The 14681-nt window shown below is 46.7% G+C and overlaps 1 protein-coding gene across 1 annotated transcript in view; it reads left to right on the forward strand.

The window, feature by feature from the left end:
• ASTN1 (astrotactin 1) overlaps positions 1-14681 on the forward strand; it is a 796876-nt gene that overhangs the window by 499240 nt on the left and 282955 nt on the right. Inside the window, exon 3 of the mRNA XM_040360365.1 lies at positions 7951-8347. Coding sequence (XP_040216299.1) covers positions 7951-8347 — 397 coding nt within the window. The remainder of the gene's footprint in view (positions 1-7950; positions 8348-14681) is intronic.

Genomic DNA, 14681 nt, shown 5'->3' on the forward strand with positions numbered 1-14681 from the left:
CTGTGGGGTGGCACTGATTTTCCCAGTCAGTGCCCATTTGTGGGCACTGATTGGCATCTTTTTTCTTATTTTTTATTGCTTTTTGTTTTTTTGTTCTATATTTTTTTTGTTTTTGCACACCCTGGTGGTCAAGGGTGGGCATCCCTGGTGGTCCAGTGTGGTGATCCGAGGGGGGGCTGCGCTGATAAACAATCAGCGCGAACGCCCCCTGTCAGGAGAGCCGCCGATCGGCTCTCCTATACTCGCGTCTGTCAGACGCGAGTGAGGAAGAGCCATCGATGGCTCTTCCTGTTTACATCGTGATCAGCCGTGATTGGACACGGCTGATCACGTGGTAAAGAGTCTCCGTGAGAGACTCTTTACCGAGATCGGAGATGCAGGGTGTCAGACTGACACCCCGCATCACCGATCGCCGCACTGCGTGCCCCCACAGGCGCGTGCGGCATGAAATCCTGCAGGACGTCCTGTCAGGATTGTGTAACCACTTCCCGGACGTAAATCGGCCATAGGCTGGGCGGGAAGTGGTTAATTTGCATAGTTTTTCTCTCACTTCCTGTTTGGCTATGGGGCAGGAAGTGAAGGCAAATCTCCCCAATTGGACACAGATAATACAAAATAAACTGACAGGGCCTATAACCCTCCCTCACTCTATCCAAAATTAAAGAAAATAAAACTTGTTGATTATAGTTCTTGTCAAGGGCGGACTGACCATTGAGTCACTCGGGCACTGCCCGAGGGCCCCATGCCACTAGGGGGCCCCATCCGGGTTGCCAGGCTCAGTAAAACCAGGGACAGTATGTAAAAATCTGTGTTTTTTTTAGATCTGTCCCTGATATGTCCGAAAATGACATGCTTTTAATGTGAATATCCCAAGATTTTAGCTGCCCGCCTCTGCACTACCTCCTGGCGTGGTGGTCATCTGTAAGCCAGAGGGGCCCCATAATCTTCTATTGCCCAGGGGCCACATGAGTTGTCAGTCCGCCCCTGGTTCTAGTTTAAGCACAAATTTCATAGAGTTTTATTGAGAGCCCCAAAAAATATAACCATGCCAATAGGCCAGGATAGAGCGTTGCTAATATGTAGGAATGTGTGCGTTAGAGCACCCCACCCAATGTTAACTAAAAAATTATTAATTTGCAAATAAGTATTATCTGCTCATTTTTTGGGGATGTCTGCACCCCTGATAGTGACAACATTTGTGAGGTGTCTTCACCCTTTCTAATTCATTCACTTCCTGTCACATAGCCAAACAGGAAGTGAGGGTAAAACCTTACTAATATCTTTTCTTGGGGACACAGATCAAGCTAAATAGTTTCCCATTATGTAAATTGCACTCTAGCATTTTGCTGTGTACACCCCAAATTATTAGGGATCTTGGACTTTGGGGTCCATTGACTAAAGGCAAATCCACTTTGCACTACAAGTGCAAAGCAAGGAAGAAAGAAAACAAAACAACTTTGCTTCTACAGGATTGGATGTTAAAACCATCAGTGCTTCCTCTCTGATTTTCAGCAACTATGCTTGTACTGCAGAGTGGCTTTGCCTTTACTAAACCCCAAACTAAATAATCATTTGGGGCAGGGATCCTCAAACTACGGCCCTCCAGCTGTTTTAGAACTACACATCCCATGAGGCCTTGTAATGCACTGACATTCACAGACATGACTAGGCATGATGGGAATTGTAGTTCCTGAACAACTGGAGGGCCGTAGTTTGAAGACCCATGATTTGGGGTGTACACAGCAGTGCTGGAGTGCAATTTGCTTAATGGGGACACTAGTTAGATTGACCTGTGTCCCCAAGAAATGACACTGGTAGGGTTTTAACCTCACTTCCTGTTCAGCTGTGTGACAGGAAGTGAAGCCAATTTTAAGAAAAGGGACACAAAGCTCAACACAAAAATAAAAAAACACAAAGCAGGGGTTCTAACACTCACTTGGCTTCCCTCAAACACCCACAATTTGAATAGGATTGCCTTGCGCTAGATTTAAGCACAGTGCTGTAAATCAGCACGTCAAGCCTGTCCACCAATAGCAAACCCCCCCCACAGGCCATGTTTGCAGGTTTTCCTTCATCTTGCACATGTGCTTTAAAATACAGTCTGGACAGCAATTCTTGATAAGAGAAATCCCCAAAACATGTCCTGTCGGGGGTACTTGAGGGCTGAGGACCACTGCAGAATAAATAAAATACTTACCAGTTTTTGTCTTTAAAGTCATGGAGAATAAACATGGCAAACATTTCATGATTACACACCAGGAAAGAAGCTTAGACAAAAATCACACATAATTTGTTAGGCCCAAACCTAGTTCAGCTGCAGCTGTCAACATATGTAGCATGAAAAAGTAACAAAAGACAAAAACTTAACAATTTTAAAGTAATTTTTATTGGTCAACAAAACAAGGAAAGCAAAAAAAGACAAACAAACAAAAATACATTTCAAAATTCTAAATAACCATAGCTTTACACATTTTTCATAAAATAAGGCCACATAGACAAATACATCAAAGTGAACATCATTTAAAAATAAACCAAAACCATTGGCAAAATAAAACAAAACCCATGCAACAAACCACATTTGTGTTTAGCAACAGCATTTCTGCCAGCCTGCCCCTTCTGAGGGCAGCTGAGGACTGATCGATCCAAGCTTTTTATAACAGTGCTAGTAATGAAGCAATTGGAATCACATGAACAAATTGCAGTCTCTAGTTTGGGTGAGCTTGTAATTGGGCACACTTGCAATTAATCCAAACCACGCTCTATGAGCATCCAATGAGTGTTTTTCACCTTTTAAAAAGAAAGGATATTTTTTTTCTAAGTGTTTGAGCATGCTCAGTTCATCACACATGTAGGAACCAAGCTGCAATGGAATGAGAGCTTTTTTTTTTTGGTTTCCCCTGATCTGATGCTTTCCAGCCTGAAGGGGAGGTGTTAAAGACAGAAGTAAACACGCACATTTAATAATCTATTTGTGTTAAAAAAAAGGTTGCCAATTTTGTTTGGGAGCCACGTCGCACGACTGCGCAATTGTCAGTTAAAGCGACGCCGTGCCGAATCACAAAAACTTGCCCGGTCATTGACCAGAAATATGGTCCGGGCTCAAGTGGTTAAAAATTAACAAAACACAAAAGTGAGCCCAATTTTTGGGGATAATGTGAAAGATGATGTTACACTGAGTAAATAGATACCTTACATGTCACGCTTTACTATTGGAAACACTCCTGCAATGGGGCCAAAATGAATTCCGTGAATATCCCCATAGGCAACCTTTTTCTTTTTTTTCCAGGTTACCAGTTTATAGTTACAAAGAAGGTCTAGTGGTAAAAGTATTGCTCTCGCTCTAACGCACGCGTCAATACCTCACATGTGTGGTTTGAACGATGTTTATATATGTGGGCGGGACTTGCGTAAGTCCCGCCCACATATGTAAAAATTAGTTTTACTTTTTGCTATAATAAATATCCCCAAAAATATATATTCAAAAAACTAAAAAACCCCTCAGTTTAGGCCGATACGTATTCTACATCTTTTTGGTTCCAAAAAATCGCAAATAGCGTTTAGTGTTTGGTTTTTGCAAAAGTTATAGCGTCTACAAATTTTTTTTTGTTGTTGTTTTAACTAGTTATTGGGGCGATCAGCGATTTTTATCGGTACTGCGACATTATGGCGGACACATCGAACACTTTTTTGGAACCATTGGCATTTTTCTAGCGATCAGTGCTGTAAAAAATGCATTGCTTACTCAAAAAATGCCACTGGCAGGGAAGGGGTTAACACTAGGTGCGAGGGAGGGGTTAAATATGTTCCCTGGGTGTGTTCTAACTGTAGGGGGGGGACTGACATGTGTAAATGACAGATCGCTGTTCATGAAGGGGAACTCCAGACCCCCCCAAAAAAAAATAAGGTGGGTTCCCTCCAGGTGCATACCAGGCTCTTAGGCTTGGTCTGGAACATAAGGGGTTAAACCCGCGCAAAAAAAAATAGCGTGGGGGTCACCCCCAAGATCCAAACCAAGCACTTATCCCAGGCACGCAGTCTGGTCAGACAGGAATGGGGGTGGGGACGAGCGAGCGCCCCCCTCCCTCCTGAGACATACCAGACCACATGCCCTCAACATGGGGGAGTGTGTGCTGTGGGGGAGGGGGGCACTGCCCCCCACCCCAAAGCACTCTTGCCCCCATGTCGATAGGGACAAGGGCCTCTTCCCGACAACCCTGGCCGTTGGTTGTCGGGGTATGCGGGCGGAGAGCTTATCAGAATCTGAGAGACCCCTTTAATAAAGGGGTCCCCAGATTCCGGCCCCCCACCCTATGTGAATGAGTATGGGGTACATCGTACCTCTACCCATTCACATGGGGGAAATGTAAAGTAAAAAAAACACCACACAGAATAAAATATTTTATTAATCTGCTCCGGAGCCCCCCCTTTCTTCTTTAGCTCTCTTAGAAGGGGGGGTTTCTTCTCTCCCGATCTTCCGCCGGGACCCTGGGCTTCGGTGATTTCTGCCGGGGGAGGGCGCCATCCCTCGGTCCTCTCCGGAGCCTTCCGCCGGATGCCCCCACCCCATTTAAGCTCTTTTTCATTAGGGAGGGGCATCCGGACTTCGGGGTCTTCTGCCGGGGGATGGCGCCTATCCCCTGGTCTTTCCGGTGCCTTCCGCCAGGGTTCCGGTCTTCCTGGTCTTCTGCCGGGGGTGCGCCAACTCCCAGGTCTTTTCTCTTCTGTCTTCTCTGCTCCCTCTTCTGCCTGGCTCCCCCGCGGAGCCAGGGCTTTCTTCCGTCTTCTTTCTTCTCTCTTCCTTCTTCTGCCTGTCTCCTCCGGGAGCACAGGGCTTGTCTCCGCTGTCTTCTTCCTTCTCTTCCATTCGATGTTGACACGACGAGGTTCCGCGCTGACATGCCGTGTCAGCGGCGGGCATGGACTTATATAGGGTAATGCCACCATGTGACCTCAACCCATGTGACATCACATTCCCTGGGCATGATGGGAATGTGATGTCACATGGGTTGAGGTCACATGGTGGCATTGCCCTATATAAGTCCATGCCCACTGCTCAGACGGCATTCCAGCGCCGGACCTCGTCGTGTCAACATCCAATGGAAGAGAAGCAAGAAAACAGCGGAGACAAGCCCTGGGCTCCCGGAGGAGACAGGCAGAAGAAGGAAGAGAGAAGAAAGAAGACGGAAGAAAGCCCTGGCTCCGCGGGGGAGCCAGGCAGAAGAGGGAGCAGAGAAGACAGAAGAGAAAAGACCTGGGAGTTGGCGCACCCCCGGCAGAAGACCAGGAAGACCGGAACCCTGGCGGAAGGCACCGGAAAGACCGGGGGATAGGCGCCATCCCCCGGCAGAAGACCCCGAAGTCCGGATGCCCCTCCCTAATGAAAAAGAGCTTAAATGGGGTGGGGGCATCCGGCGGAAGGCTCCGGAGAGGACCGAGGGATGGCGCCCTCCCCCGGCAGAAATCACCGAAGCCCAGGGTCCCGGCGGAAGATCGGGAGAGAAGAAACCCCCCCTTCTAAGAGAGCTAAAGAAGAAAGGGGGGGCTCCGGAGCAGATTAATAAAATATTTTATTCTGTGTGGTGTTTTTTTTACTTTACATTTCCCCCATGTGAATGGGTAGAGGTACGATGTACCCCATACTCATTCACATAGGGTGGGGGGCCGGAATCTGGGGGCCCCCTTATTAAAGGGAGCTCGCAGATTCCGATTAGCCCCGCCCGCATACCACGACAACCAATGGCAAGGGTTGTCGGGAAGAGGCTCTTGTCCCTATCGACATGGGGGCAAGAGTGCTGTGGGGTGGGGGGGCAGTGCCCCCTCCCCCACAGCACACACTCCCCCATGTTGAGGGCATGCGGTCTGGTACGGCTCAGGAGGGGGGGGGCCGCTCGCTCGTCCCCTCCCCCATTGGGATGAGGGCTTGGTTTGGATCTGGGGGGGACCCCCGCGCCGAATCGGCGCGGGTTTAACCCCTCACGTTCCGGACCAAGCCTAAGAGCCTAATGTAGCCCTGAAGGGGGACCCGCGCCGATTTCAAGTTTGAAATTTGGCGCCGAGTTCCCCTTCAGGGCTGAAAACAGCTCGGAGATTCCCGTGCGCCGCGTCACGCAGCGCAATCACGGGTACGCCACTTGGTATTTACCAAGATTTTCACGGCGTACTGACAAGGCGCACGGGAATCCCTGACTTTTCTCTCTGCGCATGCCCAGTATGCAAATGAACCTCCCGAGGTTCAGGCGCACTGTGCAAGCGTACGGGGATCTGTTTTCAAAAAACACTTTCCCTTTCAATTCGGCCCGCCAAACACTTCAAAACACATGTCACTTCACTTCCCCTGCATCCCCCCACCTCCCCCCCTAATAAACTCCCGCCCGAACCCCCGCAATTTACAGTTTAATGTGCCGTGCGCCAGGTCTGTACTGGTGCACAATGCACCCTCTCCTGGGCGCACGGAGCACATTAGTAACTAGGGAAATACACTGCACTAGCAGCGTATTTCTTTAGTAAATGGCCAAACGGCTGCTACTCCTGCTTTTACTCCATGAGTCATGGAGTAAAGGCTTGGTAAATCAGGCCCACAGTTACATAGTAGGTGAGATTGAAAAAAGACACAAGTCCATCAAGTTCTGGAAGATTAGTCAAACATTTCCATAGACACACGCCTAAACCTTTTGGGCAGCCTTCCCAGAAGAGTTGAAGACGTTATAGCAGCAAAGAGTGGGCCAACTCAATATCAAAACCTACGGACTAAGGGCTAGATTCAGCATTGATTCACGCCGGCGTATCTATAGATATGCCGCGTAAATTCAAAGCTGTGCCGGCGTATCTTCTTTCTGTATTCAGAAAGCAAGATACGCCGACATTAGCCTAAGATCCAACTGGCGTAAGTCTCTTACGCCGTCGTATCTTAGGGTGCATATTTACGCTGGCCGCTAGGTGGTGCTTCCGTTGTTTTCGGCGTAGAATATGCAAATGACCTAGATACGCCGACTCACAAATTTACGTACGCCCAGCGCTATTTTTTTACATCATTTACGTAAGTCATTCGCGAATAGGGCTGGACGTAATTTACGTTCACGTCAAAACCAATGACGTCCTTGCGGCGTACTTTGGAGCAATGCACACTGGGAAATTCCACGTACGGCGCATGCGCCGTTCGGGAAAAACGTCAATCACGTCGGGTCACCACCCATTTACATAAAACACGCCCCCCTCATACTCATTTGAATTAGGCGCGCTTACGCCGGCCCCATTTACGCTACGCCTCTGCAACTTACGGAGCAAGTGCTTTGTGAATACTGCACTTGCCCGTGTAAGTTGCGGCGGCGTAGCGTAAATAACATACGCTACGCCCGCACAAACTTACGGCGGGCTACTTGAATCTAGCCCTAAAACTGGGATGCCATGAAAGTTCATGTGTGTGTAAAGGCAGGTGTCCCAATACTTTTGGTAATATATAACTATTATAATTATTTTTTTTCTTTTTTTAAAGTGAATACATAACTTCTGTTCTTAGCTGCATAGGGGGCTTAGAGAGCTGTGGGTGGAGATTGCAGGAGGGGGTGGGGTTGTCAGCAGAGGCAGGTTAATGGCAATACACTGATCTTCCCAGTGAAGAGCTGTGCAGGGGGTGTGCCAGAACAAGTCATGGCCATTGGAGGACAGGCAGGCACAGACAAAAATTTGGCTACACTACGGAGGATGTGCTTCTATGCCTAGCATACTCAGTTTAAAATAGGAAAGCAGGGGGACTGGCAGTATCACCAGGTATTTCATGCAAAGGAAGAGAACAGGATACTTGTTACCAAGTGCTGGGATATAATAATTCTGGGGTAACATATTCTTTAAACTATCATATTTTTTAAAATAATGTTTATAAGCTGATTTGTAATTTATGTTAAGAGGCTACTTAGTATACTCATTTACAATATTCTTTTCTTTTTTTTTTAGGGTGGAATGATTGCCCTCCTGCTCTGCATCCTGTGCCTGCTTCTTATCTTGTATACAAGACGACGATGGTGCAAGAGGAGACGCGCCCCACAGCCACAGAAAAGTGCCAGTGCAGAAGCAGCCAATGAGATCCATTACATACCTTCAGTACTCATTGGAGGTGGCCATGGCAGAGAAAGCCTTCGCAATGCCCGCGGACAGTCCACCCACCCTGGCGGAACCCTTGGCATTCGTGAGACACCTATCCTAGATGGCTACGAGTATGATGTCGCTGAGCTACGTCATCACCTCCAGCGGGAGTGCATGAATGGTGGGGAAGATTTTAGCAGCCAGGTGTCCCGCACTCTGGAATCCCTTCACGGATGCAATGATAAGAACACCATGGACCTCACTCCTGGTGTGTGATCAAAGGCAGGGGCCCTTTGCATTGAGCCATGGTTTTGATGGTTTTGGATAGTATGTTTATCTGTTTGATGAGCTGCTGTGTGATTGAGTCAAACTGGGATGTTGTGGCACCTATTTCTATGTTACTGTGTGCAGATAAAACATAAACCAGACTTGTTTTATAGTTCAACAGTTCATGAAGATTAAGGATGCACTGATACCAGTTTTTTAAGACCAAGTACCGATACTTTTTTCTTAAAGGGGTTGTAAAGATTTGATTTTTATTTTCTAAATAGGTTCCTTTAAGTGCATTGTTGTTCCACTTACCTTTTCCTTCAATTTCCCTTCTAAATGTTTTTTTCTCACTTCCTGTTTCTCCTCAGTAAACTTGCCCCCATCATCCAAGATGTTCTGGCTGGGGTTTAATTAGCTCGCCCCCTCCCTTGGGACTACCTCCCTACGGGGAGACGCATCAAGTAGTCCCAAGGGAGGGGGCGAGCATGCTGACTAACCACCAGCCAGAACGCCTCAGATGATGTGGGCAAGCTTACTGAGGAGAAACAGGAAGTGAGAAATTCAGACAAAGAAAAAAATAATTTAGAAGGGAAAGCGAAGGAAGAGGTAAGTGAACCAACAATGCACTAGCTTAAAGCGGAGTTCCACCCAAATTTGGAACTTCCGCTTATCCCACTCATCACCCCCTTACATGCCACATTTGGTATGTAATTTTTTTGGGGGGGGAGTGGGGGCTTCAGGAGGAGTGGGACTTCCTGTCCCACTTCCTCCTTCCAGGTAGACGATTAAGCCTAATCGCCTAGGCGATTAAGCTTAATCACCTACAGGAAGGGGTTGCTGTAGGCGATCGCCCAGGACACGTGACAGGTCCTCGGCGATCGCCTGTCCAATCAGATGGCGCCTTGCCAGGCCGCTCCGCTCGCGCATGCGCAGTGCCGCTCGCACATGCGCAGTGGGTGCCCGGCCGTGAAGCCGAAAGCTGTCACGGCCGGGTGCTCACACTGAGCATGAAGATGCCGGCCGGCGAGGGGGGGGCGAGGAACGGAGCCCCGTCCGGCGCGTCGCTGGAGCCGTGGAGCAGGTAAGTGTCGGTTTATTAAAAGCCAGCAGCTACACTTTTTGTAGCTGCTGACTTTTAATAAACTTACAAAATGGGTGGAAAACCCCTTTAAGGAAACCTATTTAGAAAATAAAAAACAAACCTTTACAACCACTTTAAGCACTCACCAATACCTATTTTGCCCTTGAATCAGTGGCGACCCATCTGTAGAGGGTGCACGGGCACCGCCTCCTTTATCCATGTGTCCGGCCCCCTGATCTACCTATCAGTGGTGCCAGAGAATGGATTCCAATTGGGGGGGGGGGGGGGGTTCGAAGCACCTGATTAAAGCCAGAGGGTGGACTCAGAGAGCAGAGCATACATTAATTCAGTAGAACTATGGTCAGACTGTTCAATTTTAGGGCTTCCCAAACCAATAAGGCTGGGTTCTTGGCTCCATTGGATAGGCACCTCCTTTAATAGGGAGACAATTCTCTAGATCTGCAGTGAAATTACTGCAGTATTGCCCCTATTTCTGCTGCTATAGCTGCTTAGGTGTTTGCTCCCTTGATAGCCCTATCAGAGAACTATCATGCCTAGTTGCACCCACAGCTCATAAGATTGTCAGCACAGTACTATTAGCAGGAACTTAAGGCTCCATTCACACCTTAGCGTATTGATTTACTGGCACTTTTAATTGAGAGTTTTTTTGCGTTTTTAGAAGTGCATTACACACATTTTACAGCTTCAGGTATTCTTGTTTAGTCAACAGAAAGCACCAGGGGGAGAAGAGAAATTAGGCGTGGAGAGCTGCAACATTTTTAGCGGTACTGCGACATTGCGTAGGACTTTTGATACATTTTTGGGACCATTGACATTAATACAGCGATTACTGCTATTAAAATGCACTGATTACTGTGTAAATGTCACTGGCAGGGAAGAGGTTAACACCAGGGGACGATCAAGGGGTTAAATGTGTGTTCCCTAGGTGTGTTCTAACTGTGAGGGGATATGACTGACTGGAGGAGGAGACATATAGTTGTTCCTGCTTGTTAGGAACAAACGATACAGTATGTCTCTTCTCTCCTGACAGAACAGGGATTTGTGTGTTTACACACACAAATCCCTGTTCCTGCTCCCATGCACATGGGTTTGGGTTCCCCCGCCACGCAGCCGACGCGCACGCCTGTTTTCGCGCTTAAAGGAACAGACGTACCCATATGACGATTCGCAGGAATGAACCACCTTGCCGCCGTATATGAGCGTGAGCCGGTCGGCGAGTGATTAAGGTGAAAAACCTCCTTTTTCTTACCTGAACCTGGTCTTTCCAGTGACGGGGAGGAGCACACCAGCTCCAGTCAGTGTCTCACATCCTGATTGGATAGATTGATAGAAGCGCTGTCAATCAAATCCAATGATGTGGGAGCCGGGTCCTGCTGCCTGTGTCAATGGCTCTCCAACAGGGCACTCGAGAAGAGGAGGGGCCAGGAGCACCGCTAAGGGACCCCAGAAGAGGAGGATCGGTGCCACTCTATGCAAAACCAAATACACATGTACAGTGGGGATCAAAAGTTTGGGCACCCCAGGTAAAAATTTGTATTAATGTGCATAACGAAGCCAAGGAAAGATGGAAAAATCTCCAAAAGGCATCAAATTACAGATTAGACATTCTTATAATATGTCAAAAAAGTTAGATTTCATTTCCATCATTTACACTTTCAAAATCACAGAAAACAAAAAAATGGTGTCTGCAAAAGTTTGGGCACCCTGCAGAGTTAATATCTTGTACTGCCCCCTTTGGCAAGTATCACAGCTTGTAAACGCTTTTTGTAGTCAGCCAAGAGTCTTTCAATTGTTGTTTGAGGTATCTTTGCCCATTCTTTCTTACAAAAGTCTTCCAGTTCTTTGAGATTTCTGGGCTGTCTGTCACGCACTGCTCTTTTAGGGTCTATCCATAGATTTTCAATTATGTTGAGGTCAGGAGATTGTGAAGGCCATGGCAAAACCTTCAGTGTATGCCTCTTGATGTAATCCCCCGTGGTTTTTGAGGTGTGTTTAGGATCATTATCCATTTGTAAAAGCCATACTCTCTTTAACTTCAGCTTTTTCACAGATGGCATCAAGTTACCATTCAAAATTTGCTGAAATTTTTCCTTCTACTCGTGAAATGTTCCCTGTGCCACTGACTGCAATACAACCCCAAAGCATGATTGATCCACCCCCATGCTTAACAGTTGGACAGAGGTTCTTTTCATTAAATTCTGTGCCCTTTCTTCTCCAAACGTACCTTTGCTCATTCCGGCCAAAAAGTTCTATTTTAACCTCATCGGTCCACAGAACTTGTTTCCAAAATGCATCAGGCTTGTCTATATGTTAATTTGCAAAGTTCAAACGCTGATTTTTGTGGTGAGGACGTAGAAGAGGTTTTCTTCTGATGACTCTTCCATGAAGACCATATTTGTACAATTATCTCTTTATAGTGGAATAGTGTACCACAACTCCAGTGTCTGCCAGATCTTTCTGGAGGGATCATGCAGTCAAACTTTCAAAGGTTTTGAATTGCTTTTCTCACAATCCTGCGAGCTGTTTTGTCTGATATTTTTCTTGGTCTTCCAGAACTTGCTTTAACTTCCACTGTTCCTGATGACTGCCATTTCTTAATTACATTCCGAACAGAGGATATTGACATCTGAAAACGCTTTGCTATCTTCTTATAGCCTTCTCCAGCTTTGTGAGCGTCAACTATTTTCAGTTTCAGTTTTCTAGACAACTGCTTAGAAGAAGCCATGGTGCTGATTGTTGGGGCAAGGTCAGATGAGTCTGGGCATTTAAAGCCTTTGAGATTGACATCAGCTGGTCTTCCCAGACGATGATTGAGGACAATCCATGACACTGGCAGGTCTCAGCTTTGCAAAGGGGGCAGTGCATGCTATAAATTCTGCAGGGTGCCCAAACTTTGGCAGACGCCATTTTTTTGTTTTCTGTAATTTTGAAAGTGTAAATGATGGAAATAAAATCTAACTTTTTTTGACATATTATAAGAATGTCTAATCTGTAATTTGGGGCCAGATTCACAAAAGGGATACGACGGCGTATCTCCCGATACGCCATCGTATCTCCTGATACGCCGTCGTATCTCTGTTTCTATCTATGCGACTGATTCATAGAATCAGTTACGCATAGATATCCATAAGATCCGACAGGTGTAATTGTTTTACACTGTCGGATCTTAGGATGCAGTACCGCGGCCGCCGCTGGGGGGAATTTGCGTCGTAAACCAGCGTCGGGTATGCAAATTAGGAGTTACGGCGATCCACGACGGATTTTCGCGTTCGCTACGTCGCCGCTAGTCTAATTTCCCGTCGCAAAGTTAGTCGTCGTTTTGGGTGCCCTAACTTCAGTCAGCAAACGTATTGCTGTCTAAAGTATGGCCGTCGTTCCCGCGTCAAAATTTTAAAATGAACAACGTTTGCGTAAGCCGCCCGGGAATACGGAATTACGCTACGCGCGTCGCCGTTCGAAAAAATGATGTCACTGCGCGCAAAGCACGACGGGAATTGCGAAACGGAGCATGCGCAGTAGGTATGGCGCGGGAGCGCGCCTAATTCAAATGGCACACGCCCATTTGAATTGGCCCGCCTTGCGCCGGACGTATTTGCGATACACCGCCGCAAGTTTCCAGGTAAGTACTTTGTGGATCGGGCACTAAAACTGGAAACTTGCGACGGTGTATCGTAAACGGGTTACGTTACACCGGCGCTCTTGTATGTGAATCTGGCCCTTGATGCCTTTTGGAGATTTTTCCATCTTTCCTTGGCTTCGTTATGCACATTAATATAACTTTTTACCTGGGGTGCCCAAACTTTCGATCCCCACTGTATGACATGTTTATTTTTAAAAATGAACCTTTACATATCCTCTATGTCACATAATTTCAGGCCTTTCTATTGAAGTCTATGGGGCCAAAAACGCTTGTAATCTGCCAAAATAGAAGCTCATGTACTTTTCGAGCGACAGGCATTTTGCTTTAGGCGACAGAACACTCATATGTGAACAGGGACCATTGAAAGAATGTGATTTGGCTTGTTGAGCATTTTAGAGCTACAAGCAGAAAATCGCTCAGGTGTGAAGGGGGCCTTAGGGAAATGATGTCAAAGCCCTGCTCTGTTCTTCCCTCCCCGTCCAGTGTTGTCTAACAAGGTACAGGGAAAATTCAACTTACCAGCTGTATTTACCATTAAAAAAAGGTAAATTACATTTTTTAAGACATTTAACATGCCAGCTAGCATTAAAAATGCCGATTAATCATTCTGTTAGATAGACTTTAAGAACAATCGCTCATCCAACATGCCTATGTGATGTGGTGCAGCAATCCTCATTCATATCTATATAAAGCTGATGCAGCTCAGAAAAGAAGAGCCCTGCAGAGCTTGTTCTGCTATGCTCCGCCAAAAGTCATTTGGTAGTTGTGGAAGATCTTTAACTTTTGTGTGTTCTCTAATTATTTACTGAATTTACTGCTGCTTGTATTGATGGTCACTGGGAAGAATCCCCCCCATCCCTTCTTGTAAATAGCTAAAAAGATCAATGCTGTCAGTGTTTACTTAACTGAGAGGCAGTGTTAAATTTGGCAGCAAATTTCGATTTAGGCCCGGATTCAGATACATTTACGTATCTTTCGGCGGCGTAACGTATCTCAGATACATTACGCCGCCGTAACTTAGGGCGCAAGTTCCGTATTCAGAAAGAACTTGCTCCCTAAGTTACGGCGGCGTAGTGTAAATGTGTCGGCGTAAGCCCGCCTAATTCAAATGTGGATGATGTGGGCGTGTTTTATTTAAATTCCTTGTGACCCCACGTATTTGACGTTTTTTAACGAATGGCGCATGTGCCGTCCGTGAACGTTTCCAAGTGCGCATGCTCCAAATTACGCCGCAAACTGTCAATGCTTTCGACGTGAACATAACTTACGTACAGCCCTATTTGCGAACGACTTACGTAGACAATGTAAAATACGACGTTGTTCGTGTGTTTACAACGTCCATACTTAACATGACTTACCCCTGCTTTATGAGGGGTAACTTTACGCCGGAAAAAGCCTTATGCAAACGACGTAAAAAAATGCGCCGGGCAGACGTACGTTTCTGAATCGGCGTATCTACCTAATTTGCATTTTCCTCGCGTAAAACTAGAGAAGCACCACCTAGCGGCCAGCGTAAATATGCAGCCTAAGATACGACGGTGTAAGAGACTTACGCCGGTTGGATCTTAGGGAAATCTATGCGTAACTGAT

This window comes from Rana temporaria, chromosome 7 (genome assembly GCF_905171775.1).
Source record: "Rana temporaria chromosome 7, aRanTem1.1, whole genome shotgun sequence".
NCBI lineage: Eukaryota > Metazoa > Chordata > Amphibia > Anura > Ranidae > Rana > Rana temporaria.